At 51.3% G+C, this 27,500-nt stretch overlaps 2 protein-coding genes and 1 pseudogene across 2 annotated transcripts in view; 2 read left to right on the top strand and 1 right to left on the bottom strand.

The window, feature by feature from the left end:
* The window catches only part of LOC101077539 (protein furry homolog), a 30,029-nt pseudogene extending 24,166 nt beyond the window's left edge, over positions 1-5,863 (top strand).
* An 85-nt stretch (positions 5,864-5,948) lies between these two features.
* On the bottom strand, positions 5,949-7,666 carry LOC101077372 (zygote arrest 1 like). The gene is made up of 4 exons (XM_003976902.3): positions 7,085-7,666; positions 6,551-6,643; positions 6,394-6,468; positions 5,949-6,289 (listed from the first exon to the last, which is right to left on the bottom strand). Exons 1-4 carry the CDS (start codon positions 7,655-7,657, stop codon positions 6,146-6,148), a joined length of 885 nt encoding a protein of 294 aa, XP_003976951.2. The 5' UTR covers positions 7,658-7,666; the 3' UTR covers positions 5,949-6,145.
* A 520-nt stretch (positions 7,667-8,186) lies between these two features.
* Positions 8,187-27,500, top strand: part of LOC101062518 (sister chromatid cohesion protein PDS5 homolog B-like) — a 19,536-nt gene continuing 222 nt past the window's right edge. The window contains exons 1-35 of the mRNA XM_029848125.1: positions 8,187-8,439; positions 12,780-12,907; positions 13,118-13,321; positions 13,434-13,520; positions 14,484-14,581; positions 15,205-15,331; positions 15,591-15,671; positions 15,816-15,956; positions 18,093-18,208; positions 18,301-18,395; positions 18,514-18,659; positions 18,828-18,979; positions 19,650-19,763; positions 19,848-19,929; positions 20,001-20,049; positions 20,166-20,305; positions 20,733-20,848; positions 20,932-21,037; positions 21,245-21,405; positions 21,490-21,613; positions 21,702-21,860; positions 22,014-22,082; positions 22,198-22,334; positions 22,438-22,561; positions 22,632-22,836; positions 22,975-23,089; positions 23,227-23,359; positions 23,444-23,563; positions 24,407-24,469; positions 24,546-24,691; positions 24,987-25,059; positions 25,264-25,676; positions 25,773-25,853; positions 27,014-27,107; positions 27,181-27,500. The exon at positions 27,181-27,500 is cut by the window's right edge and continues 222 nt beyond it. Of these exons, the coding sequence (XP_029703985.1) occupies positions 12,800-12,907; positions 13,118-13,321; positions 13,434-13,520; positions 14,484-14,581; positions 15,205-15,331; positions 15,591-15,671; positions 15,816-15,956; positions 18,093-18,208; positions 18,301-18,395; positions 18,514-18,659; positions 18,828-18,979; positions 19,650-19,763; positions 19,848-19,929; positions 20,001-20,049; positions 20,166-20,305; positions 20,733-20,848; positions 20,932-21,037; positions 21,245-21,405; positions 21,490-21,613; positions 21,702-21,860; positions 22,014-22,082; positions 22,198-22,334; positions 22,438-22,561; positions 22,632-22,836; positions 22,975-23,089; positions 23,227-23,359; positions 23,444-23,563; positions 24,407-24,469; positions 24,546-24,691; positions 24,987-25,059; positions 25,264-25,676; positions 25,773-25,853; positions 27,014-27,107; positions 27,181-27,213 (4,212 nt within the window). The 5' untranslated portion in view covers positions 8,187-8,439; positions 12,780-12,799 and the 3' untranslated portion in view covers positions 27,214-27,500. The remainder of the gene's footprint in view (positions 8,440-12,779; positions 12,908-13,117; positions 13,322-13,433; positions 13,521-14,483; positions 14,582-15,204; positions 15,332-15,590; positions 15,672-15,815; positions 15,957-18,092; positions 18,209-18,300; positions 18,396-18,513; positions 18,660-18,827; positions 18,980-19,649; positions 19,764-19,847; positions 19,930-20,000; positions 20,050-20,165; positions 20,306-20,732; positions 20,849-20,931; positions 21,038-21,244; positions 21,406-21,489; positions 21,614-21,701; positions 21,861-22,013; positions 22,083-22,197; positions 22,335-22,437; positions 22,562-22,631; positions 22,837-22,974; positions 23,090-23,226; positions 23,360-23,443; positions 23,564-24,406; positions 24,470-24,545; positions 24,692-24,986; positions 25,060-25,263; positions 25,677-25,772; positions 25,854-27,013; positions 27,108-27,180) is intronic.

The following is a 27,500-nucleotide window of genomic DNA, read 5'->3' as shown; positions in this document are numbered from 1 at the left end:
AGTCGGAATACCAGAATACCAGTCAGAATACCAGAATAACAGTCAGAATACCAGTACACCAGTCAGTATACCAGTCAGTATACCAGTACAGTATACCAGTACACCAGTACAGTACACCAGTACACCAGTACAGCACTCTGCCTGAAGGAGGATCAGAGGTGACGTTAGCATGTTGCTAGCCTTGGTGCTGATGTTGGCGTGCTCTCTCCCCTGGCCAGCAGGGGGCGTGTGGTGAGGACGAGGACACGCAGCCCCAGGACGAGGAGCTGTCGCCCAGCGTCACCGAGCTGCCTCAGGGCTCCGACGGCGGCGACAGCTTCACTCTGGATTTGCCCGGTCAGCAGCTGCCCAGTTTGGACACCAGCCTCCACCTCAACTACTACCAGCCCCCCCTGGACTTTCTCGACCCAAACTGTCTACCCAGGTGAGCGTGAGGGTGTGTTGCTGGGTTAGGGTTAGTTAGGGTTAGAGGGTTAGTTAGGGTTAGGGTTAGTTAGGTTAGGGTTAGAGGGTTAGTTAGGGTTAGGTTAGGGTTAGGGTTAGTTAGGGTTAGAGGGTTAGTTAGGGTTAGGGTTAGTTAGGGTTAGAGGGTTAGTTAGGGTTAGGTTAGGGTTAGGGTTAGTTAGGGTTAGAGGGTTAGTTAGGGTTAGGGTTAGAGGGTTAGTTAGGTTCGGGTTAGTTAGGGTTAGAGGGTTAGTTAGGGTTAGGGTTAGAGGGTTAGTTAGGTTCGGGTTAGTTAGGGTTAGGTTAGGGTTAGTTAGGGTTGGGCTGGGGTTAGGGCTTCATTACTTTGGTCACCTTTTTGTTGGATCCTGATTCTGGAAATACAGCATTTCCCACAACAGACTGGCTTTTCCGACTGTTTTGCCGTTGTGATTTCCAGCCTACGTGATGATGTCGATGACTTGGAAGATCTCGGGTTTCCACCGCCCCCCTCTCCCTTCTTCTCTGCCATCCTGGCGGCCTTCCAGCCTGCAGTGTGTGACGATGCAGAAGAGGCCTGGCAGTCTCACATCAACCAGCTGGTGACCGACTCCGACGGGTCCTGCGCCGTGCACACCTTTCACGTCTTTTCCTCTCTGTTTAAGGTGACAAAAGACAATCGACCACTTCTGACGAACAACGTCTGGATCAGGCTGCAACATACAAATGATTCTCCAAATGTCTTTTCTAGAACATCCAGGGTAAATTCTGCCTCCTGACAACTGATGTTGCCACTTACCTCGGGGAGGGCTTGAGAGGAATCGGGTCCAAGTTCCTGCGGTCCTCACAGATGCTGACCACGTGCTCGGATTGTCCCACCATCTACGTCGATGCCGATACAGTGAGTAAGGAGTGCTGGAGTGAATGAGTGGCTCATCGGAGCTCTGTTCTCACCTCCGGCCATCTTCCTGTCCGGACGGTTTTTCCCCAGATCATGTCATACGGCCTCCTTGAAAAGGTTAAGTTCAGCGCTCTGGAGCTGCAGGAGTATTTGGACACGTACAACAGCAGAGAGGAGGCTGCTTTATCTGTAAGCTGCTCCTACGTTCTCTCTTCATAGAAAAGAACCGCTCGCTCTTCCTCACTGCCATGTTTTTCTTTAGTGGTTCAAGAACTGCAAAGACACTTTTCCCAGGTGTCCTGGTGAATCTGTGGTTACCTGCCAACCAGGAGACTCCGAGGAAAAGGTACAGATCTACAGAATATCAATAATCAATACTGAGTATTTTGACCTAGAATGATGATTGATTGGTCAATTAGCATCTTTGCTGTGTGATATTAGGTGACTGCAAAAAATAGTCCAAAATCTTTAAATGTGTCGGGTTTCTACACTCTTGACTAACTGTTAGGCTCTTTCCTGGTGTGCATGTGTTTGACTGACACTTTGTCTTCTTCTCACTCCTCTGACGCCCTAACATGCTCTCGCTAGCAAATGGAATCTCTGGCTGTAAGTTCTCTCATCAGTTCTTTTCACTGGCCTCCTGTGTGAGTGTGTGTGTGTGTGTGTGCGTGCGTGTGCGTGCGTGTGTGAGTTGTGCGTGCGTGCGTGTGTGCGTGTGAGTTGTGCGTGCGTGCGTGTGTGCGTGTGTGTGAGTTGTGCGTGCGTGCGTGTGTGCGTGTGAGTTGTGCGTGCGTGCGTGCGTGCGTGTGAGTTGTGCATGCGTGCGTGTGTGTGTGAGTTGTGCGTGCGTGCGGCATGTTGTGCGTGCGTGCGTGTGTGTGCGTGCGTGTGTGAGTTGTGCGTGCGTGCGTGTGTGAGTTGTGCGTGCGTGTGTGTGTGAGTTGTGCGTGTGTGAGTTGTGTGTGTGTGCGTGTGTGAGTTGTGCGTGCGTGCGTGTGTGAGTTGTGCGTGCGTGTGTGTGTGAGTTGTGCGTGTGTGAGTTGTGCGTGCGTGCGTGAGTTGTGCGTGCGTGCGTGTGTGAGTTGTGCGTGCGTGCGTGTGTGAGTTGTGCGTGCGTGCGTGTGTGAGTTGTGCGTGCGTGCGTGTGTGAGTTGTGCGTGCGTGCGTGTGTGAGTTGTGCGTGTGTGAGTTGTGCGTGCGTGCGTGTGTGAGTTGTGCGTGCGTGTGTGTGAGTTGTGCGTGTGTGAGTTGTGCGTGCGTGTGAGTTGTGCGTGCGTGCGTGCGTGTGAGTTGTGCGTGCGTGCGGCATGTTGCGTGTTCTCTGATGAAGGTCAGGGTCGGCCTGTGCCTGTTACCTGCAGCTGAACCCTTCGGTGCTGTTTCATGTCTCCTAGCAACTGGAGCTGTGCCAGAGGCTTTACAAGCTGCATTTCCAGATCCTCCTCCTCTTCCAGTCCTACTGCTCGCTCATCGGACAGGTTCATGCCGTCAGCTCCGTTCCTGAGGTGACACGGCGCTGCTCGGATTTTCATATATATATATATCAGTCATATATTGATTTTGTGTGACCATGTAACGCTCTCCATTGTGGTGTGTTCCTGCCACTGATCTGAGAACCATTGGACCCTTTTGGCCTCCATATTGATTAATCCGTCACATTTGATTGGCATCGTGCTCCCTCTCCCCCTGCAGCTTCTCAACATGTCTCTGGAGCTCTCTGAGCTGAGGAGCAGCCTCCAGGTAGCTGAGACGGCCATCGCCTCCGACCTGGAACACATGCCTCGCCATGCGCAGGCTGCTGCCACGGTCGTGCCCAGCTTCTCCAGCTCCGAGGCCGCTGTGCAGTCCATCCTGGAGTGCCTCAGGAGTCACGAGCTCACCAAAGCGGTGCGCTACATCCAGGAGTTCCGGTGAGTCAGCAGTTCTGATGCTCCACACGCTAAAGTCTGCATATGTTAGGTGGGACCGCTGGAAACGTATTCATGTCCCGTCCTCCTTTATTCCTTTCACACTACCCCAGGAGGCGGTGGCCCTGCGGAGTGTTTGGAGGCAGCTCAGAGAGCGAGGTCCAGACGCTGCTGAACATCTACTTCCGCCATCAGACGCTGGGTCAGACAGGCACCATCGCTCTGGTCGGTTCCCGCCAAGACCTCAGCCTGATCTGCTCCAAGCTCCTGGAGCTCAACGGGGAGATCCGCGACATGATCCGCCACGCTCAGGGGTACCGGGTGGTCACAACTTACCTCCCCGACTCCAGCGCCTCCGGGACCAGTCTCTGACAGGAAGTCAGGAGCCCCCTGCCCCCTCCTTCCCCACCTCTGTCCCACCCATCATCTCAACCAGCGACCCTCCCAACGCCACCAGCGCCAACCACGGCTGTCCTCACAGACGAGGACCAACACCCACACACGTGGCCCCTCCCGCCCCCCGTGTGTCTGCTGCCCCGGCTGCACAGCTCCGGGTGGCTGCCCACATACTGCCTTCCCCGTCAGCAGAACCAGAACCTTTAGAGCAGGACTCAGGCCTTTCTCTGCTCCCCTCTTCCACTGTAGACTCCAACACGGTTCTGGTTGATTTTCCCAGACCTCCAGACTTGTTCTCCTCTCACTGCTGCACAACAACTCCAGACTCAGTCCCGTGCACACGAGCACCCAGGAGGAGTCATGATGAGAGGGGTTCCTGTCCCTGTCGAGGTCCTTCCCCACTTTTCCATTTGCACAGCAGCACGTGTCCAGTCTCAGCCAACGTCCTGCAGACTGTAGCATCACAGCCCACCCTGCTGGCTCACTCTGACCCGGGTGCCCCGCCCACCCGCCCTCGGGGTTCCCATCTTCCTCATTTCCCCCGGTCACCATATGAGCATCCAGGCCCGGCGGCCGTTCTCCCTGAACATGCTGCAGTCCTGATCCGCAGTCCTGCCCCACCCTCCTCTGTCCTCACTCCCCGTCCTTCCTCGCCCTGTCCCGCTGCCCCAGAAGAGACTTGGGCATGGGGCTGTTGTTGCACCCTTAGTGGTGCTGCTGCACCCTTGACCCACTATCTGGGGAAGATGGGCCACGCTGCCCTGCCCCTGCTGAGCGTAGGGGGGCTCCTGAATACGGAGAAGGGATCAGATGTCCAGACCTGAGCGGGCACTGAGGACCTCTGGAAACAACCATGGCTGAAACCCACGATTGCTGAGATGATCTGTGGGATGCCGAGAAGAGAAGACAACATTCCAGACTATTATGGGATGTAACCTGCATATTCCTGCCTGCTGACACAAGACCTGATGTGGTTTTTGTCTGAGCACAGTGCTCTCAGTTTAAGTCCTGCTTGATGGTCGGTGATCAGCATCGGTGGCTCATTCGAGGATGGGCGAAGGCTTTCACGTTGGAAGGTTCTTCCCCAGAGGAACCGATGCTGCCTCCTCCAAGATGAACAAAAAGGCTTTCACGTTGGAAGGTTCTTCCCCAGAGGAACCCATGCTGCCTCCTCCAAGATGAACAAAAAGGCTTTCACGTTGGAAGGTTCTTCCCCAGAGGAACCCATGCTGCCTCCTCCAAGATGAACAAAGACTGCTGGACCTTGTGAAACTGCCTGTGAGACTGCCAGACCTCACTGGTACAATTTGTACTGTTGCACTAAGTTTAGATTTGATATGGTCTTTAAAAAGTGAAGAGGCTCGTCACTCAGAGAGGAAGGAAGCAAGGAAGGAAAGAAGGAAGGAAGGAAGAGCCCAAAGCTGGATGAACGTTTCTCTTTTGCTCTAGCTGTTGTTTTAAGGCCTCTTTTGGGGAAAATTGTGCAATGCATGACCCACTTGAATGCGCTCTGCTGTACTCGTGCCCCCTCCTGATCCCGGACCTATGCAGAGGGACCCGGTTCCCCAGGGGAGACGCCTCACAACCAGCTGGTCTCCTCTTGTTCAGAACATGACGTGCACTCCTGTGAATAGTAGCAGCTTCAGTAGTGAGTGTTACACTATATTCCTCACTATCCTACACGTTGACCTATTGTGCTCACAGGCTGGGAGGGTCGTGCATGTCTACACTGTCCGTCTACACTGTTTCTAGGAATGGACACACAACCATCGTAACCTGTGTGTGTGTGTTTACCCTGCTGACATTCAGCAGTACTGTCGATGTTTAAAACCAAGACTTGTGCTACTTCTGGTGTTGAACGCTTCCTGTCATTAGTTCGTGACTCTCCCTCCTTTTCTTTTCCAGTAATTATCGGATCAGACGTCGTTACGGTTTTTTAAATATATTTTTGTTGTCAAATTAAACTGCCATGCATGCATTTTCTGGATGAGTGTTCAACCTATTTATTAAGAACATTTTGCTTTATCTTAAAGATACGTTTGAGGTACAAAAGGGAGCTTTGAGCTCACGTGGGCGTTTTGTGTGGGAGAACGTGTGCATGCCGAACAAGAAGTTGCACATTTTTTAAGGTTTAAGAGTTTTGTTCCACTGTGTAAATAGTTTTACAGCCTTTGTGAAGTCCTTCCGAGTCATTGCTCTGTAAGTCGGTGTCAAATTAAAAATGGGAAATGCTGCATTTTTCATGACTTCTTTACTCAACAGCTTAAACTTTCTCCCTACAAAACTAAAATAAGCCTCAGCGCGTTACAAAGACATCGACATTTGAGATGCAACACTTTTATTTCACTTAATTTCTTCTTACAAAAATATTTTCTCATGTTCACTGAAGCACCGGACAGATGGGACGACTAATCTGCTTTTTGAGTAGCTGCTAATTATAAAAACCAGAGATCTGCTGACTCGCTGGCAGGGGAAGGAAGATCTGAGTGGGCTCCAGGGACGATGGCTGGCGGGCGACTCACACGATGTACTTGAAGCTGTAGGTGGCGTCACAGGACAGCGCCATGCCTCTGCAGCGGGAGCACAGGTCCTGGCGGTGAGGCCTCTTCATGTTGATGTGCCTCTGCTTCTTCTCGCAGCTGCAGCAAGTCTGCAAACAACCCTGAGCGTTGCCAAGATGAGACCATAGATCAAGTGTCAGGGTCGGTTCTTCACCATGAAAGTCGGCAGTGAGCGTTACTGCTGGAGAATCAAGGTTAAACGCACCTTACAGAGGATGGATTCCACTCTGTAGGGATTAAAGCCCAGCTGACACCTCCGGCAGAGCTGCTTGTAGTACACCTAATGGGTCATTAAAAACAGACGCATAAAGGCAGAATCAGGGACGCAGCAGCTTTGGGAGCACAGCGAGCAGGACGCAGACCTTGCTGGTTCCAGAGATGCACCAGACGTAGGCACTCTCCCACCGGATGTTGCACTTCTTGCAGTGGAAGAAGCCGTACCTCTGCTCCAGGAACTACAAAAGACATCAGCGTTAGGGCTTCCTTTTGTGCCCAATCCCATCGATTACGCCGGACCTGAATAGAACCTACGCTCAAGCCAAGTTCGTCTAAAGCCCAAAGTCACATCACCTCAGGGGGCTTTGAAAGCTGCACAATTCTAACCCCTCTTGGCTTTAAACCCTGTTGAGGGAGGAAGAAAACCCCAAGGACACCTGAAGGATCCCTCTGCCTGGGACAGATGTGCAGTGGACATCTGTCCGTGGGCCCAGCTGCATATTCAAATGTCCTCATAAGCGGCTCTGGGCCGAACGGCCCGTTTCTAATCGCAGTTGCCGTTTTCAAGCATCCCAGATGGGTTAGGGTTAGCTGGGACCAACCTACATCTAATATCAGTGCTGGAGTCTCCATTATTTCAGGGAATAACCTGGATCCTTCAGGATATTTCCCCAGCCTACCTGAAAGCTGGAGCCTTTACTGGAGCGGCGGCCGGCAGCCAGTGAATCCTTCTCCGCGTCCTCGCCTCTTTCAAACCTCTCGACCTCCCCGACGCGCCTCCGGGCGTCCTCGGCCTCTCCTTCGCTCCCGGTGTCGTCGCTGAGCTTCTTCGGATAGATCCTGCGGTCAAACACCGGTGAGTAGATGGAAACCGGCCTCGGGAATCGCAGGTTGCTCACCGGCGGAGTGCTGTGAAGATCGGGCGTTTGCGCACGGTGCTCGCCCTCCAGGCACCAGAGCGTCTTGGGCCCCAGGGAACACTGGATCACTTTATCCACTTTGGCGTTCACCTGCACGCCGCACTCTCTGGTGAGCGCCCTCTTGATGGGAGGGGGCAGGCCGGGGTTGACCTGGGATATGATGGCCTTGCACAGCTCCAGGTAGCTGAGACCCTGGGGGGTGATGAAGCAGCCCTGCCTCTTTACCCAGACCGAGCTGTCCTGGCCCGGCGGGGCGCCGCAGGCACTGTACGGGGGGAACGTGGACAGGAACCCGTCCATCCTGGAGCCATGAAACCGGAACAAAGTCTTCATGCACCCATTTAACACTTCCCACCGCTTTCGGGTCTAATTGGCTGATTGACAACAGGAGTGTGTCACCTCGGATTGACCCACATGAATAACGTTATAACCCCCCCCCCTTGTAACTTTTTAGGGTCTTAATTTATGCTGATTAATGCAGTTTACACATTTATTGTCCTCATCTAGAAGCCAAAGTCACTGTTCCCCAAGCTCTGAGTAACAACAACCTCCCCATTTATATCTATAAATGATTAATCAGGCCGTCTTATTGCTCCTAGAACGTATTTAAAGTGGCTTTGCCAGCATTTTCCTGCAACGTAATGCTGCAGGTTGGAGGAGCGCCATTATTCTATACTGGAGCGCCCCCTACAGTCCAAAGGCAGGATCTGACTGATGTTTTTAGATCATTTCAACTGTATTATTGCACATATTTCGCCAATCCGCATACGGTTGAAAACTACAATACTTCTACTTTAATACTGGCGCTGCAGTAGTCAGTGTGATGAGATGTAAATAAAAATAACATCAATGCAAATCTGTAAGATTCATTTCTTCCGCTACTTTTACACAAACTCAAAAATATTTCGGATCAATCAACAATTTAGGCCTGAAGATAAAGCAGCATCTTTGCATCATGATCTGCTGGGAGATGATGGCCCATAGGTGGCGCTCCAAGCACGTGCACGGCTCGGACCCGCGGGCACGAAAGCGACACATATTGGCGCCATTTTGGAGCGCGGAGGGGAAAGAGAGCTGCAGAGGAGGACGCGATTGAGCACAATTCATCGGAACAGGTAAGAATCCGCGTGGGCGCCGCCAGGTTTGGGGCTGCAATTGTTCTCGGGCGACGCCGGGGGGGGGTTCCGGGGAGGTTCCGCGGGGGTCCGGAGCGGCTCCGCCGGGTTTCAGCGCCGATCGGCGGAGCGCTGCCCGCCTCGCTCGCCTCTGTTCTCGGTAGCCGTGTGCGCTTCTTCGCGGTGGTTGACCTGGTCCCGCTCGTGGGATCCGCTCGTGGGATCCGCTCGTGGGATCCGCTCGTGGGATCCGAGCACATCTGGGGAAACGGCCGCCGGGCTTGAATTTGTGACTGAATTCCTGCTGCGGGTTCGGAGCTGCTCTGTCCGCCCTCTTGTCACTGATGGCTGCTGCTAACATTAGCTAACATTAGCGTCAGGCGCTAGCTGCTAGCGAGGTTAGCCCCAGCAACGCTGCAGGACAGGGTTCCTTTAGGGTCCAAGCAGCCCGGGCAGGACCAGAACAACAGCAGCCAGCATCATGCAGCGATCCCTGCCCGATCTTCGGCCACACTGACGCGCATCAGCGGCTCTGGGTCATCGGAACCTTCTGGCCGCTGCGCGTCTTCAGGATCCTCTACGAACATTTGCCGACAGTGAAGTTGGTCTCAAAGGGCATCTCACCATGAACCATGTGCACCTCTGACACGCAGGACTCGGCACAGCAGCGCTTTGATTGAAGAAGCAGGTTCCGAGCTTTGATGGTTGCTTTTACCCGGTTCTCCATCAGAACCCCAGATGAGTTGATCCGGCTTTGAGAAGTTTCTACTCTTCCATTCAGCTTGTTCCTCTTCTCACCTCTGAGATCCAACACTTGCCAGAGGTTCTAGAGTTCGGTGCTGCAGAACCGAGCCCTAGAACCTCTTTGAGATGATATGTTGTCAATAATCAGCGGAGTATTTCCCCCGAACCTCTGAGGTCTCCCACAAGTGACCCGGATCTCCTGTGTGGGTCAGGGTTTGTGAATCAGCCGCCATCAGAACCCAGAAACACGTCGACTTGGGAAGATCGGCTGCTGCAGCTCTTCAACCCAAACCTGGAGGGTTAGAGTTAGGGTTAGGGTTAGGGTTAGAGGTAGAGTTAGGGTTAGGGTTAGGGTTAGAGGTAGAGTTAGGGTTAGGGTTAGAGGGTCAGGGTTAGGGTTAGAGGGTCAGGGTTAGAGTTAGAGTTAGGGTTAGGGTTAGAGGGTTAGCTCCTGATGGGTTAGGGTTAGGGTTAGAGGTAGGGTTAGAGGGTCAGGGTTAGGGTTAGAGGGTCAGGGTTAGAGTTAGAGTTAGGGTTAGAGGGTCAGGGTTAGGGTTAGAGGGTCAGGGTTAGAGTTAGAGTTAGGGTTAGGGTTAGCTCCTGATGGGTTAGGGTTAGGGTTAGAGTTAGAGTTAGGGTTAGAGGGTTAGCTCCTGATGGGTTAGGGTTAGGGTTAGAGGTAGGGTTAGAGGGTCAGGGTTAGAGTTAGAGTTAGGGTTAGGGTTAGAGGGTTAGCTCCTGATGGGTTAGGGTTAGGGTTAGAGGGTCAGGGTTAGAGGGTTAGAGGTAGGGTTAGGGTTAGAGGGTTAGCTCCTGATGGGTTAGGGTTAGGGTTAGAGTTAGGGTTAGGGTTAGGGTTAGCTCCTGATGGGTTAGGGTTAGGGTTAGAGGTAGGGTTAGAGTTAGGGTTAGGGTTAGCTCCTGATGGGTTAGGGTTAGGGTTAGAGGGTCAGGGTTAGGGTTAGAGGTAGGGTTAGGGTTAGAGGGTTAGAGTTAGGGGTTAGCTCCTGATGGGTTAGAGTTAGAGTTAGGGTTAGGGTTAGCTCCTGATGGGTTAGGGTTAGGGTTAGAGGGTTAGAGGTAGGGTTAGGGTTACAGTTAGGGTTACAGTTAGGGTTAGAGGGTTAGGGTTAGAGTTAGAGTTAGGGTTAGAGTTAGGGTTAGAGGGTTAGGGTTAGCTCCTGATGGGTTAGGGTCAGGGTTAGGGTTAGAGGGTTAGAGAGTTAGGGGTTAGAGGTAGGGTTAGAGGGTCAGGGTTAGAGGTAGGGTTAGGGTTAGAGTTAGGGGTTAGCTCCTGATGGGTTAGGGTTAGGGTTAGAGGGTTAGAGGTAGGGTTAGGGTTAGGGTTAGGGTTAGAGTTAGAGTTAGGGTTAGGGTTAGAGGTAGGGTTAGAGGGTTAGAGTTAGAGTTAGGGTTAGAGGGTCAGGGTTAGAGGGTTAGGGTTAGAGGGTCAGGGTTAGGGTTAGAGGTAGAGTTAGGGTTAGAGTTAGGGTTAGGGTTAGGGTTAGAGGTAGGGTTAGAGTTAGGGTTAGGGTTAGAGGGTTAGGGTTAGAGGGTTAGGGTTAGGGTTAGAGTTAGGGTTAGGGTTAGCTCCTGATGGGTGGGTGGATGGCTGGACTCATGAACCCACCCTAACCCACCCATGAACCCACTCTAACCCACCCATGAACCCACTCTAACCCACCCATGAACCCACTCTAACCCACCCATGAACCCACTCTAACCCACGAACCCACTCTAACCCATGAACCCACCCTAACCCACGTGATACTTGGGTTTTGTGTGTGTGTGCACAGAAGAGGTCGTTGGGTCCACGTCCAACCACCAGCCGGTGTCGGCGTTCCGACTGGCTGAGGAGGCTGAAGGTGTTGTGGTGTGATAAATCACAGATGAGGGGGAGCAGCTGGGGATCGGCACCAACCAGGACTAACCACGACCAACCAGGACTAACCATGACCAACCACGACCAACCAGGACCAACCAGGACTAACCACGACCAACCAGGACTAACCACGACCAACCAGGACTAACCAGGACCAACAAGGACCAACCAGGACTAACCACGACCAACCAGGACTAACCACGACCAACCACGACCAACCAGGACTAACCACGACCAACCAGGACTAACCACGACCAACAAGGACTAACCAGGACCAACCACGACCAACCAGGACTAACCACGACCAACCAGGACTAACCAGGACCAACCAGGGGCGGGTTAGAGAGCACGGACATTCCCTGCAGCTTGGACTTGAATAATCCAGGATGGACGGAGCCCAAACATCAGGCTCCCTTAGACGGGTCCAGAACTTCTGTGCTTCCACTGAGGGTCAGAGAGACGCGGCAGCAGCTGTGGGGGGGGGGGGCCGAGCTGCCCCGCTGGGGGCGTGTCCAGCCAACGGCCGCTGTGGGCGGAGCTGACCGGGTGTGTTGACATGGAAACAAGAGCAGGAGAAGAGTTCTGGCTTTGGGTTCATGGTGAAAGGAGTCTTCAGAGAGGACGCCTGCTAATGCTACTGTAGCTGCTAATGCTACTGTAGCTGCTGCTGCTACTGTAGCTGCTGCTGCTAATGCTACTGTAGCTGCTGCTGCTAATGCAGCTGCTGCTGCTAATGCTGCTGCTGTAGCTAATGCTGCTGTAGCTGCTGCTGTAGCTGCTGCTGCTGCTGTAGCTGCTGCTGCTGTAGCTGCTGCTACTGCTGCTGCTGCTGCTGTAGCTGTAGCTGCTGCTGCTGTAGCTGCTGTAGCTGCTGCTACTGCTGCTGCTGTAGCTGTAGCTGCTGCTGCTGTAGCTGCTGTAGCTGCTGCTACTGCTGCTGCTGTAGCTGCTGCTGCTGCTGCTGTAGCTGCTGCTGCTGCTGTAGCTGCTGCTGCTGCTGCTGTAGCTGCTGCTGCTGCTGTAGCTGCTGCTGCTGTAGCTGCTGCTACTGCTGCTGCTGTAGCTGCTGCTGCTGTAGCTGCTGCTACTGCTGCTGCTGTAGCTGCTGCTGCTGTAGCTGCTGCTACTGCTGCTGCTGTAGCTGCTGCTGCTGTAGCTGCTGCTACTGCTGCTGCTACTGCTGCTGCTACTGCTGCTGCTGCTGCTGCTGCTGCTGTAGCTGCTGCTGCTGTAGCTGTAGCTGCTGCTACTGCTGCTGCTGCTGTAGCTGCTGCTGCTGTAGCTGCTGCTGCTGTTGTAGCTGCTGCTGCTGCTGGAGCTGCTGCTGCTGCTGGAGCTGCTGCTGCTGCTGGAGCTGCTGCTCTGCCGGGCGCTGCTCTGCCGGGCGCTGCTGCTCTGCCGGGCGCTGCTGCTCTGCCGGGCGCTGCTGCTCTGCCGTCTCCTGTCCAGGAGGCGCGTCCTCGCGTGGCTCCTCCCACCATCCTTGGACGGCCGACGTGCTCGTACGGCCACAGGCTCCGCCGCCACCTTCATGCTGCTCTCAAACGGTTACGTCTCTAAACATGATGGGATTAACAGCGTCTGTTAATCTCCATGGCAACACTGACTTGAGGTGGTGCTGGAAGGTGGAGCGCGGGGCTGTTTCCTCCTCGCACCTTCTGCCCTGGCCTCCACCGCTGGTGCCGCTGGTGATCTTCTCTGCGCTCCTTTGCAGGCAGAGCAGAGCTGAAGAGGATGGCTCACTCTAAAGCTCGAGTCACAGATGGGAAGGTGACCTACCCCCCAGGGGTCAAGGAGATCTCTGACAAAATCTCCAAGGAGGAGATGGTCCGCAGGCTGAAGGTCAGTTGGACTTTTCTCTCCCCTTCTGCTGCTTAATGGCATCTGTCTGGAAGTAAACGTCAATAAATGAAAGAATTTCCATTGTGATTAAAGATGTGACTTCCTGGAAATAAAAACCCTCCTCTTCAAATGAGAGACCTGTTGTTTGAGAGCCGATTTACAGAGGCCTTTTTAAGGGTGACCTTTGTTGCTGCTGCCACACGCTTCTAGATGGTTGTAAAGACCTTCATGGACATGGATCAAGATTCTGAGGAAGAGAAGGAGCTGTACCTGAACCTGGCTCTCCATCTGGCTTCTGATTTCTTTCTGAAACACCCGGACAAGGACGTGCGTCTGCTGGTGGCCTGCTGCCTGGCTGATATCTTCAGGATATACGCCCCAGAGGCACCATACACCTCCCCGGATAAGCTCAAGGTACCTTCCTCACCGTCAGAATGTGTTGGGGCGTCCATGGTGGGTTTCATGACTCCCTGACCCCTGACCCCTGACCCTAACCCTTCTCAGTGAGCCTCTCCCTTGTTTCCAGGACATTTTCATGTTCATCACAAGACAGCTGAAAGGACTGGAGGACACCAAAAGTGCCCAGTTCAACAGATACTTCTATCTCCTCGAGGTACGTCAGCCTGCTGTCCAGCTGGGCTGCACAGTGGCATTTGGGGGGGGGGGGGGGGGGGGGGGGGGGGGGGGTAATAAATAGTTTAGGGCATTTAAGAGTTTATAACACATCCTCTGAAATAAACAAGACTCTTTTGGATCACTTGTTACCCATTAAAGAATAGATAATGATTCCAAATCCCAACGGCTGACCTACATCCAGCCACATCTGCTGTCCCTCATCCCCAGACAGTCCTTCCACTCATCTGTCTAATCCTCATGTTACTGTGACAATATGGATTCATACATAAATGAACACGTTGTATATTTAAAGGAGGCTTTGTTAGCGTTAGCATCCTGCACTATAGGCCGCTACTGTTTCCCACGCGTTGTCCCCTGCAGCTTGTAGGGCGATGCGGATTATTTATGGATTTTTACCATTTCTTTCATCACTCAACCAGGATAAAGTTTCCTGAATGTGAATGGATATTTAGGACCCCCAGGGGGCGCTCTGGCAGCACAAGACAGAGGGGTGGAAGAGCGACTGGAGGGTGCCGAGGAGCCGCTAGTTTAATTGTTTAACAGTCTTTTTGGCTTCATGTCCACACCCTCGTCATGATAACACATCAAGAAATGCTGACGAAGCAGCTTTGAAGTTAAAGGAAGCAGCATGTTGCTGTCTTTGGTCATTAAGCATTTAAATCATAAAGGTCTCACCACCTGCGGCTTGTAGTCGGCTGCAGTTTAGATGTGTGTTTGTGCTTCAATATTATTATATGTATAATATTATATTAAATCTGCGCGGTGCAGCTCAGAGTCCGTCGGCTCTGTGGTGCAGAACTGATGTTAGAAATCAGCCCAACATTTAGAGCGCCACAGTAAGTGAAGGGAAACCCTTGGCGTTAGCCTGATCTTGCAATATTTACTTCCGGGAGCGGCGTGATCAGTCGACACACTCTGATATTTTCTCTCCGTGTTTTAGAACATCGCCTGGGTGAAATCCTACAATATTTGTTTTGAGCTTGAAGACAGCAATGAGATCTTCACCCAGCTTTACAGAACGCTCTTCCAAGTCATCAAGTAAGTGTTTCTGTCAAAGCCCCCCCGCCGCCTGTCCTGTCTTCCTGTTTCCTGCTGTCTTACAGGGCTTCTTTGCCCGCTCCGCCTTTACTCTTTCACGTTTTTTCACCTTGTCCCTTTGGGCTTGCCGTTCTGTCCGTCAGAAAAAGGCCCCTGAGTTCCCATAGCACCTTAATCTGCAGCTGCATCCTGGAACTGCACAGCAGCAGCAGCAGTCCAGTTCTTCCTCTTCTTTTGCCCCCTTTTCCCTCCACGCCGCTCTGTTCAAACGTACACAACCTGGAGGGTTAAATTCTGCAGTAAAGAAGTTGGATCTCGGCCAGTGAAACAAAATGGCACTGGTGTGTGCCAAGGTTATGGCCACAAATGTGTGTGGCTTCATGTTTTCACTGTTATCTATGAAAAATGTCAAGAGCTTGGCTTTATGTTGGAGATGGTGGAAGGAAGGAGACTTTTAATGCTTGATCATCACTGACACTCAGCACGTCTGTGCTATCTTAAATTCATTCATACATTTAAAAAGAACCTGTAGAAGACAGTAAAGAATGCCTGATTAATTAGCTTAGGTTGATCTACACACCGATGTGCGTCATTGTTGAATGATGCTCTTCTCACTTTGCTAGCAATGGCCATAACCAGAAGGTGCACATGCATATGGTGGATCTGATGAGCTCCATCATCTGTGAAGGAGACACTGTTTCTCAGGAGCTGTTGGACACAGTGTTGGTCAACCTGGTGCCTGCACACAAGGTACAGTAATGTTCAGATATCAGTGTGAAGATTCCCAGTTTGAGCCTTTGAAGGAGAAGCTGCTCCCCAATGCTGAGGAGCCAAGTTCGTGTTCCATAACCTGCAATTCATTGCGACCCCTGCAGGTCACATTCGGTACAGCGACGTCCTGCAGGAAACGTGCTCCGATGAATAAAAAAACAACAATCTTTTTGCCATTTCATTTTATCCTTCTGTTTCCACACATGAAAAGAACCTGATGTTTATTCTCTCCATCTAGAATTTGAATAAACAGGCGTATGACCTGGCCAAAGCTCTGCTGAAGAGAACCGCTCAGGCCATTGAACCCTACATCACCAATGTAAGACTTTTTTTTTACATCCTGTAATGTATATTTCAAATGATTATTTTTGTGGATGTTTGACGGCAGCAGATGCCAGAAACGTCTGATCTGCCACACATGACGGTCTTAAAGTTGAAGAGTAATCGCTGCGGTTTCTCTCAGTTTTTCAACCAGGTGCTGATGCTGGGCAAGACTTCTGTCAGCGACCTCTCCGAACACGTTTTTGACCTCATTCTGGAGCTTTACAACATCGACAGCCACCTGCTGCTGTCAGTGCTGCCACAGCTGGAATTTAAACTGAAGGTATCATGTTGCTAAATCCTCGTTTCCTTGATTGTAATTTGGTGTAATTTGCACGATGATGATTCGTATTATTTAGATGGACCCATCAGTTACTGGTGTAAGCATCAACTGTGTCCAGCAGAGGTTCACTGAGAGCTGGATGCTCAGGCCAGATTCTCAGACCTATATATAATAATATATACCTCCAGACTATACGCCGCACCTGTCTATAACCTGCTTTGAAACTTCTGCCAGCTTTTTCTGCAGCAACTTTATTAACACTGAACCAAAGACACGTCAACGAAGGGAGGTCTTCAATCACACACACAACCTGGCTTATGGTGTGCAGGTGCAAACAGTAATTAAAACAGTAATTAAATACATCAACAACCAGAACTCAATAAAGAGAACACTAACATTGAAAGTTGCAAAAGATAACATTTACAACGAACAAAAACAGGGTTAACACCAACCTGAACCCACAGACACACTGCCACAAAGCATGCTGGGAACTTCCCACACTGACCCTCCCCAACACGCTACACTACCTTTGCTTTTCTCTTCAAACAGTGGCTGTGACGCGGCAGTAACTTTTCTGCTCGAGCGCCCCTAGCGGCCGATAGAAAAAGTACATAAATAAGCTGCACCGTAGGATAAGCCGCAGTGTTTAAAGTGTAGGGAAAAGGCAGCGGCTTATAGTCCGGAAAATACGATATATATATATATATATATATATATATATATATATATATATATATATATATATATATATATATATATATATATATATAACCCCCAGAACGGCACAGTTTAGTTACTCTGCAGGTTTCTTTATTTGGCTGGAGAGACGAAGCAGGGGGCCATGCTAACCCGAACCCTTCCTGCTGATGGATAATGCTCATTAGCTCTTCTGATGGAGTGTGGACCACCACCAGCTCCTCAAAATAATGGCTGCAAGGCAATCTCCTCCCTCTAGAGTCCCCCATCTCTCTCTCATCCTCTGAGCTATTCTCTTGTCATCGTTGTCACCTCTGTTCTCTCCTCGATGCTTCTCCCTCGATGCTTCTACCTCTTCTTCCTCGATGCTTCTTCCTCGGTGCTTCTCCCTCGATGCTTCTTCCTCTTCTCCCTCGATGCTTCTACCTCTTCTTCCTCGATGCTTCTTCCTCGGTGCTTCTCCCTCGATGCTTCTTCCTCTTCTTCCTCGATGCTTCTCCCTCGATGCTTCTTCCTCGGTGCTTCTCCCTCGATGCTTCTTCCTCTTCTCCCTCGATGCTTCTACCTCTTCTTCCTCGATGCTTCTTCCTCGGTGCTTCTCCCTCGATGCTTCTTCCTCGAAGCTTCTTCCTCGGTGCTTCTTCCTCTTCTTCCTCGGTGCTTCTTCCTCGGTGCTTCTTCCTCGGTGCTTCTTCCTCTTCTTCCTCGGTGCTTCTTCCTCGGTGCTTCTTCCTCTTCTTCCTCGGTGCTTCTTCCTCGATGCTTCTTCCTCGGTGCTTCTTCCTCGGTGCTTCTTCCTCTTCTTCCTCGGTGCTTCTTCCTCGATGCTTCTTCCTCGATGCTTCTTCCTCGGTGCTTCTTCCTCGATGCTTCTCCCTCGATGCTTCTTCCTCGGTGCTTCTTCCTCGATGCTTCTTCCTCTTCTTCCTCGGTGCTTCTTCCTCGATGCTTCTTCCTCTTCTTCCTCGGTGCTTCTTCCTCGGTGCTTCTTCCTCTTCTTCCTCGGTGCTTCTTCCTCGGTGCTTCTCCCTCGATGCTTCTTCCTCTTCTTCCTCGGTGCTTCTTCCTCGGTGCTTCTTCCTCGATGCTTCTTCCTCTTCTTCCTCGATGCTTCTTCCTCGGTGCTTCTTCCTCGGTGCTTCTTCCTCGGTGCTTCTTCCTCGATGCTTCTTCCTCTTCTTCCTCGATGCTTCTTCCTCGGTGCTTCTTCCTCAGTGCTTCTTCCTCGGTGCTTCTTCCTCGATGCTTCTTCCTCTTCTTCCTCGATGCTTCTTCCTCGATGCTTCTCTGCTCTTCCTGCCACTCACCTTCCTGTGACTTTGTCCATCACAGTTACTGCAGTTGTGGCTGTGGAAAAACAAGAGTGATGCTAGTGTAGCTCATTAAAGCTCTCGGAGCAAACGAGCCGTGCGTCCTACCTGTTTGCTGTTGTGTCTGCAGAGTAATGACAACGACGAGAGGCTGCAGGTGGTGAAGCTACTAGCTAAGATGTTTGGGGCCAAGGATTCTGAGCTGGCTGCTCAGAACAAACCACTCTGGCAATGTTACTTGGGCAGGTGAGTGTCGTTATATCCTCTCAAAGGCAGCATAAATGAATGAATAATGGGTCTCTTATTACCAGTGTTAACAGTATTTCTCTTCCCCAAAGGTTTAACGACATCCATGTTCCTATCAGACTGGAGTGTGTAAAGTTTGCCAGTCACTGTCTGATGAACCACCCTGACCTGGCCAAAGACCTCACAGGTAACCGGTGGACATTTCAGGCATGTCTCCTCTGGAAGCTGTGACTGAAGGCTGGTTAGAGCTCTTTTAGGTGCAAGTGACGAATAATTCATTTCTGGTCTTTATGCTTTCTCTCCAGAATTCCTGAGGGTCCGATCACATGACCCAGAGGAGGCCATCCGCCATGATGTCATAGTGTCTATCGTAACTGCTGCCAAAAAAGACTTGTCCTTAGTCAATGATGCCTTGCTCAATTTTGTAAAGGAAAGAACATTGGACAAAAGAGTAAGTGGAAGTGTGGAGATCTTAGGTTCTTTCTCAGTTTGTAGGTTAGGTCTTTTATTGCTCAACTGTTATTATAAAGTGGATCTTTTGTGGGGGAGTATACAGTCCTTAAAGTCGCTCACAAAGTTACGATTTGACTAATTGTTTTGTCCTGTCCCCTGACATCAGTGGCGTGTGCGGAAGGAGGCCATGATGGGCCTGGCGTCGGTCTACAGGAAGTATTCCCTGCAGGGCGAAGGGGGGAGGGAGGCCTCCAAACAGATTTCCTGGATTAAAGACAAGCTTCTCCACATCTACTACCAGAACAGCATTGATGACAGGTCTGATAAGCTTCTCCCTCTGCTCTTCCCACCAGTCTCACGGCCATACCATCCACTCGGTTGTTTCATTCAGTGCTTATCCAAGCAGAGTGCAGCAAGACGCTATCAATATAGATGAGATCCTGTTTGAGCGCTCACAGTTGCCACAGGGCATCGGGGCATTTTTCAATCCTCGAGCAGCCAAACAGCACGCTGCGTTGCCACTTTCCTCACTGAGCTGGAAGTGTGAGTGAAGTGCGGTGTGGGGCCATCGTGTCCAGACAAAGCCGACAAAGCAGTCGCACTAATGACGCACAACAATATCACCATCGGACGCCTGAATGCAGCGTCTGAGCTGGTCTCACAATCTCTGCAGTGGTGGGGAACCAGTCTGCTCCCAAGAGGAAAATTCAGTTTATTTTTACCCCTCAAGCACACGCACGTGCACACACCCGCGCACGCGCACACACACACTGCAGTTTTGGGGAGATGATGCTCATACATGTAGCCCAAAGTAAAATCGATTGAATCATAGATTTATTAACATTATATCGTGTCACTGAAAAAATGCCACATCTGTAATCCTGCGTCGTCTCGTCATTCTTTTATTCTCGTTCCCCCTCCTGAACAGTGGTTTAAAAAGAGTCATTCAGGATGCTGCTTTTGTTAAGATCTGCCTGTGTGCTCACAGGCTACTGGTGGAGCGGGTCTTCGCCCAGTACATGGTCCCTCACAACCTGGAAACGGCCGAGAGAATGAAGTGTCTTTACTATCTGTACGCTACCCTGGACACAAACGCTGTCAAGTACGTCCTCTCGGTGTCCCGACACAATCACAATTGTTGACCTGTGAGCGTCAGAACTGAAGCCCTTTATTTGGATCCTCTCAGAGCTTTGAATGAGATGTGGAAGTGCCAAAATCTGCTGCGACAACACGTTAAAGACCTGCTGGAGTTGATCAAAAAACCAAAGGTAAGCAGCTGAAAGAAAGCTGAGTTGGCACACACATGCCTCCAGCTTCTCATGCTTCTGTTTATCTGCAGTCTGAAGCATCCAGCAAGGCCGTCTTTGCTAAGGTCATGGTGATCACAAGTAAGAGCTCGTTTCAATCGGCCAACAAAGTCCAAATGGAAATAGCTTGATTGCTTTAATCAGCTAGGCATCATCCGATCTGTGGTGTGACAGCTTCACCTGCCCTGTTGCTGCAGGGAACCTGCCGGATCCTGGGAAGGCCCAGGACTTCGTGAAAAAGCTGGCTCAGGTTCTGGATGACGACGAGCGCATCAGGGATCAGCTGGAGACTTTGGTCAGCCCATCGTGCTCCTGCAAGCAGGCGGAAATCTGCGTGGTGAGTTCTGAAAATGACCCAATCATTGCAGAGTTGTGGGTGACATCAGCATCCTGAACTGGAAAACGACCTGAAATCTGATGCTCTGGGCCGGGTCGAGGTGATGAGAAGGTGGCAATCGCACCACTTTCCTTTGAAAGCCTCCCACCTCGGCGTTTGCTGTCACACCTCCGGCCCTTAAGAGGGTGGAAGCACGCGGAGTTTGACACCCCGAGCTGTAGAATCTGTCATTTCCACACTATTCACTTGGTAAATTAAAACAACAGATTAATTATTACTCTAGATTGCTGGAAATTGACCTCACCCAACGTGTCCTTGCATGTTTTTCATACTTTTGTGACCTCAGGCAACTCGAATGGAACGAGAGAATAGGTGAGGGTGTCTTTGGGGGGGGAGACTATTTTAAAAGTGCATTTGTCACTTTCAGAGGGACATTACAAAGAAACTTGGCAGCCCCAAACAGCCCAGCAATCCCTTCCTGGAAATGGTGAAGTTTCTGTTGGAGAGAATCGCTCCTGTACACATCGACACAGAGTCTATCAGGTGGGAACAAACCCAGAGGTTTAACAACACACCGGCGATGCCGACCTTTGACCTCTTCCTGTCTCTTTATTCTTTCCCATCAGTGCTTTGATAAAACAGGTTAACAAATCTATAGATGGAACCGCTGATGACGAAGAGGAGGGCGTTCCAACCGACGAGGCCATCAGAGCCGGGCTGGAGCTCCTGAAGGTAAAAAGAAGAGAGTCACATTCAACTCAATTTTGTTTAAGGAAAAAATATTCGTTCTTGCTCTTTCCTGCCTTCGTTTTATTGAGTGAAGGCAGGAAGTGAACAATCGTGACAATCGGGTCCTTTTTTGAGCACACCTGCTTCTTTTTGATGATGGTTCGGGTGACTGTGATTGGAAACATTCGGCTCTTCTTTTATCCCACACAGGTGCTGTCTTTTACACACCCAGTGTCGTTCCACTCTGCGGAGACCTTCGAGTCCCTATTGGGTTGTCTGAAGATGGATGATGAAAAGGTTGCAGAGGCAGCACTGCAGATCTTCAAGAACACAGGAAGCAAGATGGAAGAGAGTTTCCCTCACATCAAATCGTATGCTTCACTGTTTGCAGGCCGCCGGAACGATCCTCATTTATTTTCCTACCTCACAATCACCGTCTCATCTGCTCCCCCTAGTGTCTTGCTGCCGGTACTGCAGGCCAAGGCTAAGAGAGGCCCACCTCGCCAGGCCAAGTATGCCATCCACTGCATCAACGCCATGTTCACCAACAGAGACACACACTTTGCTCAGATCTTTGAGGTCAGTCAATTCCACAGGGTTCTTTCCAAATACTGAAGAGCCCTCAACTAAAAAGACTAAGCACCCTATGTTGTTTCTTCCTCTCCAGCCTCTACACAAGGGCCTGGATACTACTAACATGGAGCAGCTCATCACTCCTTTGACCACCTTAGGACATCTAGCACAGCTGGCCCCGGAGCAGTTTGCTGCGCCGCTCAAATCTCTAGTTGCCAACTTCATTGTGAAGGATCTCCTCATGAATGACAGGGTACACTCATCTGCTAAGGAGAGGCAGGGCTTCTACTGATTACTCAGCCACCTTTTCACAGAACAGCATTGCCCTGACGTCACTAAACACTTTGCATTTAATTGGCCGTGTGGTTGCACAAGGGACTGACGGTGTTGTCTGTGTTGTGGATAGATGCCAGGTAAGAAGACAACCAAACTATGGGTTCCTGATGATGAGGTGTCTCCAGAAACTCTGGCTAAGGTCAGAACTCCGTCTTGGCATCTCGTACATGTGACATTCGATGACTTCCTTCAATTGTGTTTAACTGGAATTTCCGATTGGGGGGTTGAATTAACGCAGGTGTGTTTGTGCTTAGATCCAGGGCATCAAGCTGATGGTGAGGTGGCTACTTGGAGTGAAGAACAACCAGAGTAAGTCAGGAAACTCCACCCTGAGGATGCTGACGGCCATTCTGCACAGCGATGGAGACCTGACTGAGCAGGGCAAAATGAGGTGGGCCACAAAGCCTGCATGGCTTGACTCTGTCGAAGGATCGTCGTCGTGTCAAACCACAATGATGTTTCTGGTGCCCGATGTTCTGCCTCTCCTCCCTCAGTAAACCCGACATGTCGCGGTTGCGTCTGGCAGCAGCGTGCGCGCTGCTGAAGCTGGCACAGGAGCCGTGCTATCATGAAATCATCACGCTGGAGCAGTACCAACTCTGTTCCCTGGTCATCAACGTAAGAGCCCCCCCGTCGTCTTCAGCAGCTCCAGGCGTCTGTTTCCGCTCACCGTTGTCTTCCTGTCCAGGACGAGTGCTACCAGGTGCGACAGTGTTTCTCCCAGAAGCTCCACCGGGGGTTGTGTCGCCTGCGTTTGCCTCTGGAATACATGGCCGTGTTCGCTCTGTGTGCCAAGGACCCCGTAAAGGAGCGGAGGGCCCACGCTCGCCAGTGTTTGGTGAAGAATGTGAACATCCGCAGAGAGTACCTGAAACAGCACGCCGCCCTCAGTGGTAAACCCTCTGATCTTTGATCTACTTCTGTGAAACAGAGCTTGTTCTGATGGAGCTCCTGATTATCCCTGCTCTGGACAGTGAGCTCCTCCAGCTCTGTGGTGAGGAGCTTCTAATACTCCGCGTCTTTGCCAACAGACAAGCTGCTGTCTCTGCTGCCCGAGTACGTGGTGCCCTACGCCATCCACCTCCTGGCACACGACCCGGACTACATCAAAGTGTCAGACATCGAGCAGCTCAAAGACATCAAAGAGTAAGTCCTGAACTCGGCTGTTAGGAATACTCAGTGTCATCCTGAGATTTTCCTTTTTTACTGCCTTGATTTTATTTTATTTTTCAAGCTTTAGGAATTTGTATTTATATGCTAATTAATTAATTAATTGCTCGCAGAGCTCTGTGGTTCGTTCTTGAGATTATCATGGCCAAGAATGAGAACAACAGCCACGCCTTCATCAGGAAAATGGTGGAAAATATCAAGCAGACTAAAGATGCCCAGGCCCCCACCGACCCGAAAACCAACGAGGTAACGCCGGGTCTGATGTTGGCGCTACAAATAAATGGCGCTACAAATAAATGTGCCGATGTTGCGTTTTTCTGTTCCGAGCAGAAACTGTACACGGTGTGTGACGTGGCCATGCACATCATCATGTCCAAAAGCACCACCTACAGTCTGGAGTCCCCCAAAGACCCGGTGCTGCCCTCCCGCTCCTTCACCAAACCTGACAAGGTTGGTCTGTCATGCGTCTCGGAGGCCCTTTCTCCTCTGCTTATCCTGCACTTTTAGAATTTTGCACTTGTTTGTGCACTTTTAGGTGAATTTTGCACTTGTTTGTGCACATTTAGGTGAATTTTGCACTTGTTTGTGCACATTTAGGATAATTTTGCACTTGTTTGTGCACTTTTAGCTGAACTTTGCACTTGTTTGTGCACTTTTAGCTGAATTTTGCACTTGTTTGTGCACTTTTAGCTGAATTTTGCACTTGTTTGTGCACTTTTAGGAGAATTTTGCACTTGTTTGTGCACTTTTAGCTGAATTTTGCACTTGTTTGTGCACTTTTAGGAGAATTTTGCACTTGTTCGTGCACTTTTAGCTGAATTTTGCACTTGTTTGTGCACTTTTAGCTGAATTTTGCACTTGTTTGTGCACTTTTAGCTGAATTTTGCACTTGTTTGTGCACTTTTAGGAGAATTTTGCACTTGTTTGTGCACATTTAGGATAATTTTGCACTTGTTTGTGCACTTTTAGCTGAACTTTGCACTTGTTTGTGCACTTTTAGGAGAATTTTGCACTTGTTTGTGCACTTTTAGGAGAATTTTGCACTTGTTTGTGCACTTTTAGGTGAATTTTGCACTTGTTTGTGCACTTTTAGCTGAATTTTGCACTTGTTTGTGCACTTTTAGCTGAATTTTGCACTTGTTTGTGCACTTTTAGCTGAATTTTGCACTTGTTTGTGCACTTTTAGGTGAATTTTAACACACTGGTAGAACCCCCCCTCACAATCTTCACCTCTCTCTTGAGGTTTGCTTCACATTTGCAACTGAATCAATCTCTGATTTTTCCCTGTTTTAGAATTTCAACAACACCAAAAATTATCTCCCACCGGAGATGAAGTCATTCTTCACGCCAGGAAAGGTGAGTCGACCTGCTCAGAGTGATGCGAGTTGTTCTGGACCAAACGAGTCCAAGTAAAAACCTTTTCCTCGTCCAGCCCAAGTCGGCGAATGTTCTGGGGGCGGTGAATAAGCCGCTGGCCTCGGCGGGGAAGCAGCTCCAGAGTAAAGCCTTTCGAATGGAAACCGCCAGCAACGAAGACTCCTCATCGAACCCGGGCTCTCCGCAGCGCAGCAAGACCAGGTACCAGCCTTCAGTGGGGGGAGACAGAGACAAACTGACCTTTCGGGGTCACGGGGGGGGGGGGGCACAAATGGTGATGGCTCAGCCACTCGCCAGTTCATCACAGGGCCCCAGATGAGCCTTGGTGGGTTCGGTACCTTGCTCAAGGGTATCTGCAGCAAGGTGTGAAGGTGTTCTGGCCCCCACTACCTGCACCAGGACTCGAACCAGGAACCCTTCACTTCTCAGCCCAGTTAGACGGGTCAGCGAGTGGTCGCTCTTCGGTTCTGACGTCTGATTCAAACGTCTTTTTCAGGCACGACAGTGCAGAAATGGATCAGAGTGAAAACGAAGACATCACCATGAAGAGAGCAGACGGCACCGACAAGGTATCTGACCGGTCCTGGAGCCTCCTGATGTCCTTCAGGTTTCAAACCTAGACGGCACCAGCATGTGTGACTAAAGTCCCGCTATCGCCGTGGTAACCCTGCTGTGATGACGGGCACTGCTGCTGACCACTGGATCTGCCACACATTCATTTCATCTCCACGATTCTTTACAAGCACAAGAACTTGATTTCAGTTATTTTGCAGGATATTGAAAAGCCGCGCGGTCGCAAACGCGGCGTGGCGTCCAGCGAGGACGCGGAGAGCAAGCCGAAGCGGGGACGCAAGAAGGCAGCCGCCAACACCACCTCGGCGGGCGACTCTGAGGACCAGTGGGACGAAGACAATCGCCCGGAGGACGAACAGAACAGCCCGCCCAAAAAGGCCCGCAGGGGCCGGCCGCCCAAGTCTGCCACCGCCAGCCAGGACACGCCCACCAAGGGGAAAAGGGGAAGAAAGAAGGCGGCTCCTCCACCAGAGGAGGAGGAGGAGGAGGAGGAAGAGGAGCGAGGGGAGGAGGAAGCAGAGAACGACGAGGATGAAGACGACAGGAGCAGTGAAAATATGGAGGTGAAGACCAAGGGAGGAAGGCAGACCAGGACACCACGGAGGTCGCAGGGGTAAACGCCCATTCACCATGACAACAGCACTACCGAGGGGGTGTGGTCAGCAGCCTCCTAACACCATGATGGTCTCGTGCCTGTTTTCCTCCCCAGGCTGGACCCAACAGAGTCGACGCCACAGAAGCGGCGAGGACGTCCTCCCAAATCAGCTCAGCCAGCGGCCAAGAAACCAGCGTAAGTCGCTGCGGCGCTGAGCAGCAAGGCTCCGGGCCCGGAGCTCTCAGGCTCCAGGACCGGGTCGCAGTCCTGTTTCAGGACGTGCACTTGCATAGGCGTAACTGGCCGGCCCGCCGCCCAGCACGGCCCACACCCGTCTGATCCGCACGCCATGAATGCGTGTTTGGGCTGTTGTGGCGTCTGCAGCACCAGGTGATGCTAGCAGGGCTGAGCCGTTTCCAGTGATGGTGAAACCTCACCGGACCTTCATCATCATCTCGTGTGCCTGACCCCTAACCCCTAATCTGACCCCTAACCCTGACATTAACCCTCTAACCCTGACATTAACCCTGACCCTGACCCCTAACCCCTAATCTGACCCCTAACCCTGACATTAACCCTCTAACCCTGACCCCTAACCCTGACATTAACCCTAACACCCTGACCCCTAACCCTGACATTAACCCTCTAACCCTGACCCCTAACCCTGACATTAACCCTGACCCCTAACCCTGACATTAACCCTCTAACCCTGACCCCTAACCCTGACATTAACCCTGACCCCTAACCCTGACATTAACCCTCTAACCCTGACCCCTAACCCTGACATTAACCCTCTAACCCTGACCCCTAACCCTGACATTAACCCTCTAACCCTGACCCTAACCCTGACCCCTAACCCTGACATTAACCCTCTAACCCTGACATTAACCCTAACATCCTGACCCCTAACCCTGACATTAACCCTCTAACCCTGACCCTAACCCTGACCCCTAACCCTGACATTAACCCTGACCCCTAACCCTGACATTAACCCTAACACCCTGACCCCTAACCCTGACATTAACCCCTAATCTGACCCCTAACCCTGACATTAACCCTAACACCCTGACCCCTAACCCTGACATTAACCCCTAATCTGACCCCTAACCCTGACATTAACCCTCTAACCCTGACCCCTAACCCTGACATTAACCCCTAATCTGACCCCTAACCCTGACATTAACCCTGACCCCTAACCCTGACATTAACCCTGACCCCTAACCCTGACCCTAACCCTGACCCTGGGTCGCCCTGTGGGAGGTGACTAGTGTTGCCATAAAACCGTCCGTGGGGGGGGGGGGGGGGTTCTGGGCCGTGCAGCACCGGGACACTCAGTCATCTTCCTGTTGCTCCAGGCGTGGGGGGAGGTCCAAGGCAGCGGTGGCTAAGGACGACTCTGAAGAGGAGGAGGAGGAGGGGGAGGAGCAGGAGGAGGAGCCTACGCCCAAGGTACGTGCACACCTGCCCAGCAATATGGAATCTGTGCATTAAAGCGCAGCTTTTAAACTCAAACCGTTGTCAGGGTCGCAAGAAGGCAGCAGGACGGAGAAGATGAGCTGGAGCCGGCGGCGCGGGAAAACACGGACATTGAACTTTTTATCTTTTTCATATTGCGACGCTCCTGCTGATCCGCTCACACGTGCTCACACGTGCTCACACGTGCACACACGTGCACACACGTGCACTCGACCTCCGTACATCCGTGTTCAGCTGTGGGTGTTTGCGTTGTGATGTGTTCGCCACGTTAGCTAGGAAGAGTTTTAACAGAACAAGGAAAACGCTCCCTGTTGTAAATAGTCTCATGTCTGTTTCATGTTCTTGTTGTGTTGATGCTAACTGGGG

This window comes from Takifugu rubripes, chromosome 15 (assembly GCF_901000725.2).
Source record: "Takifugu rubripes chromosome 15, fTakRub1.2, whole genome shotgun sequence".
Taxonomy (NCBI): Eukaryota; Metazoa; Chordata; class Actinopteri; order Tetraodontiformes; family Tetraodontidae; genus Takifugu; species Takifugu rubripes.
This window is presented reverse-complemented; position numbering and strand designations above follow the sequence as displayed.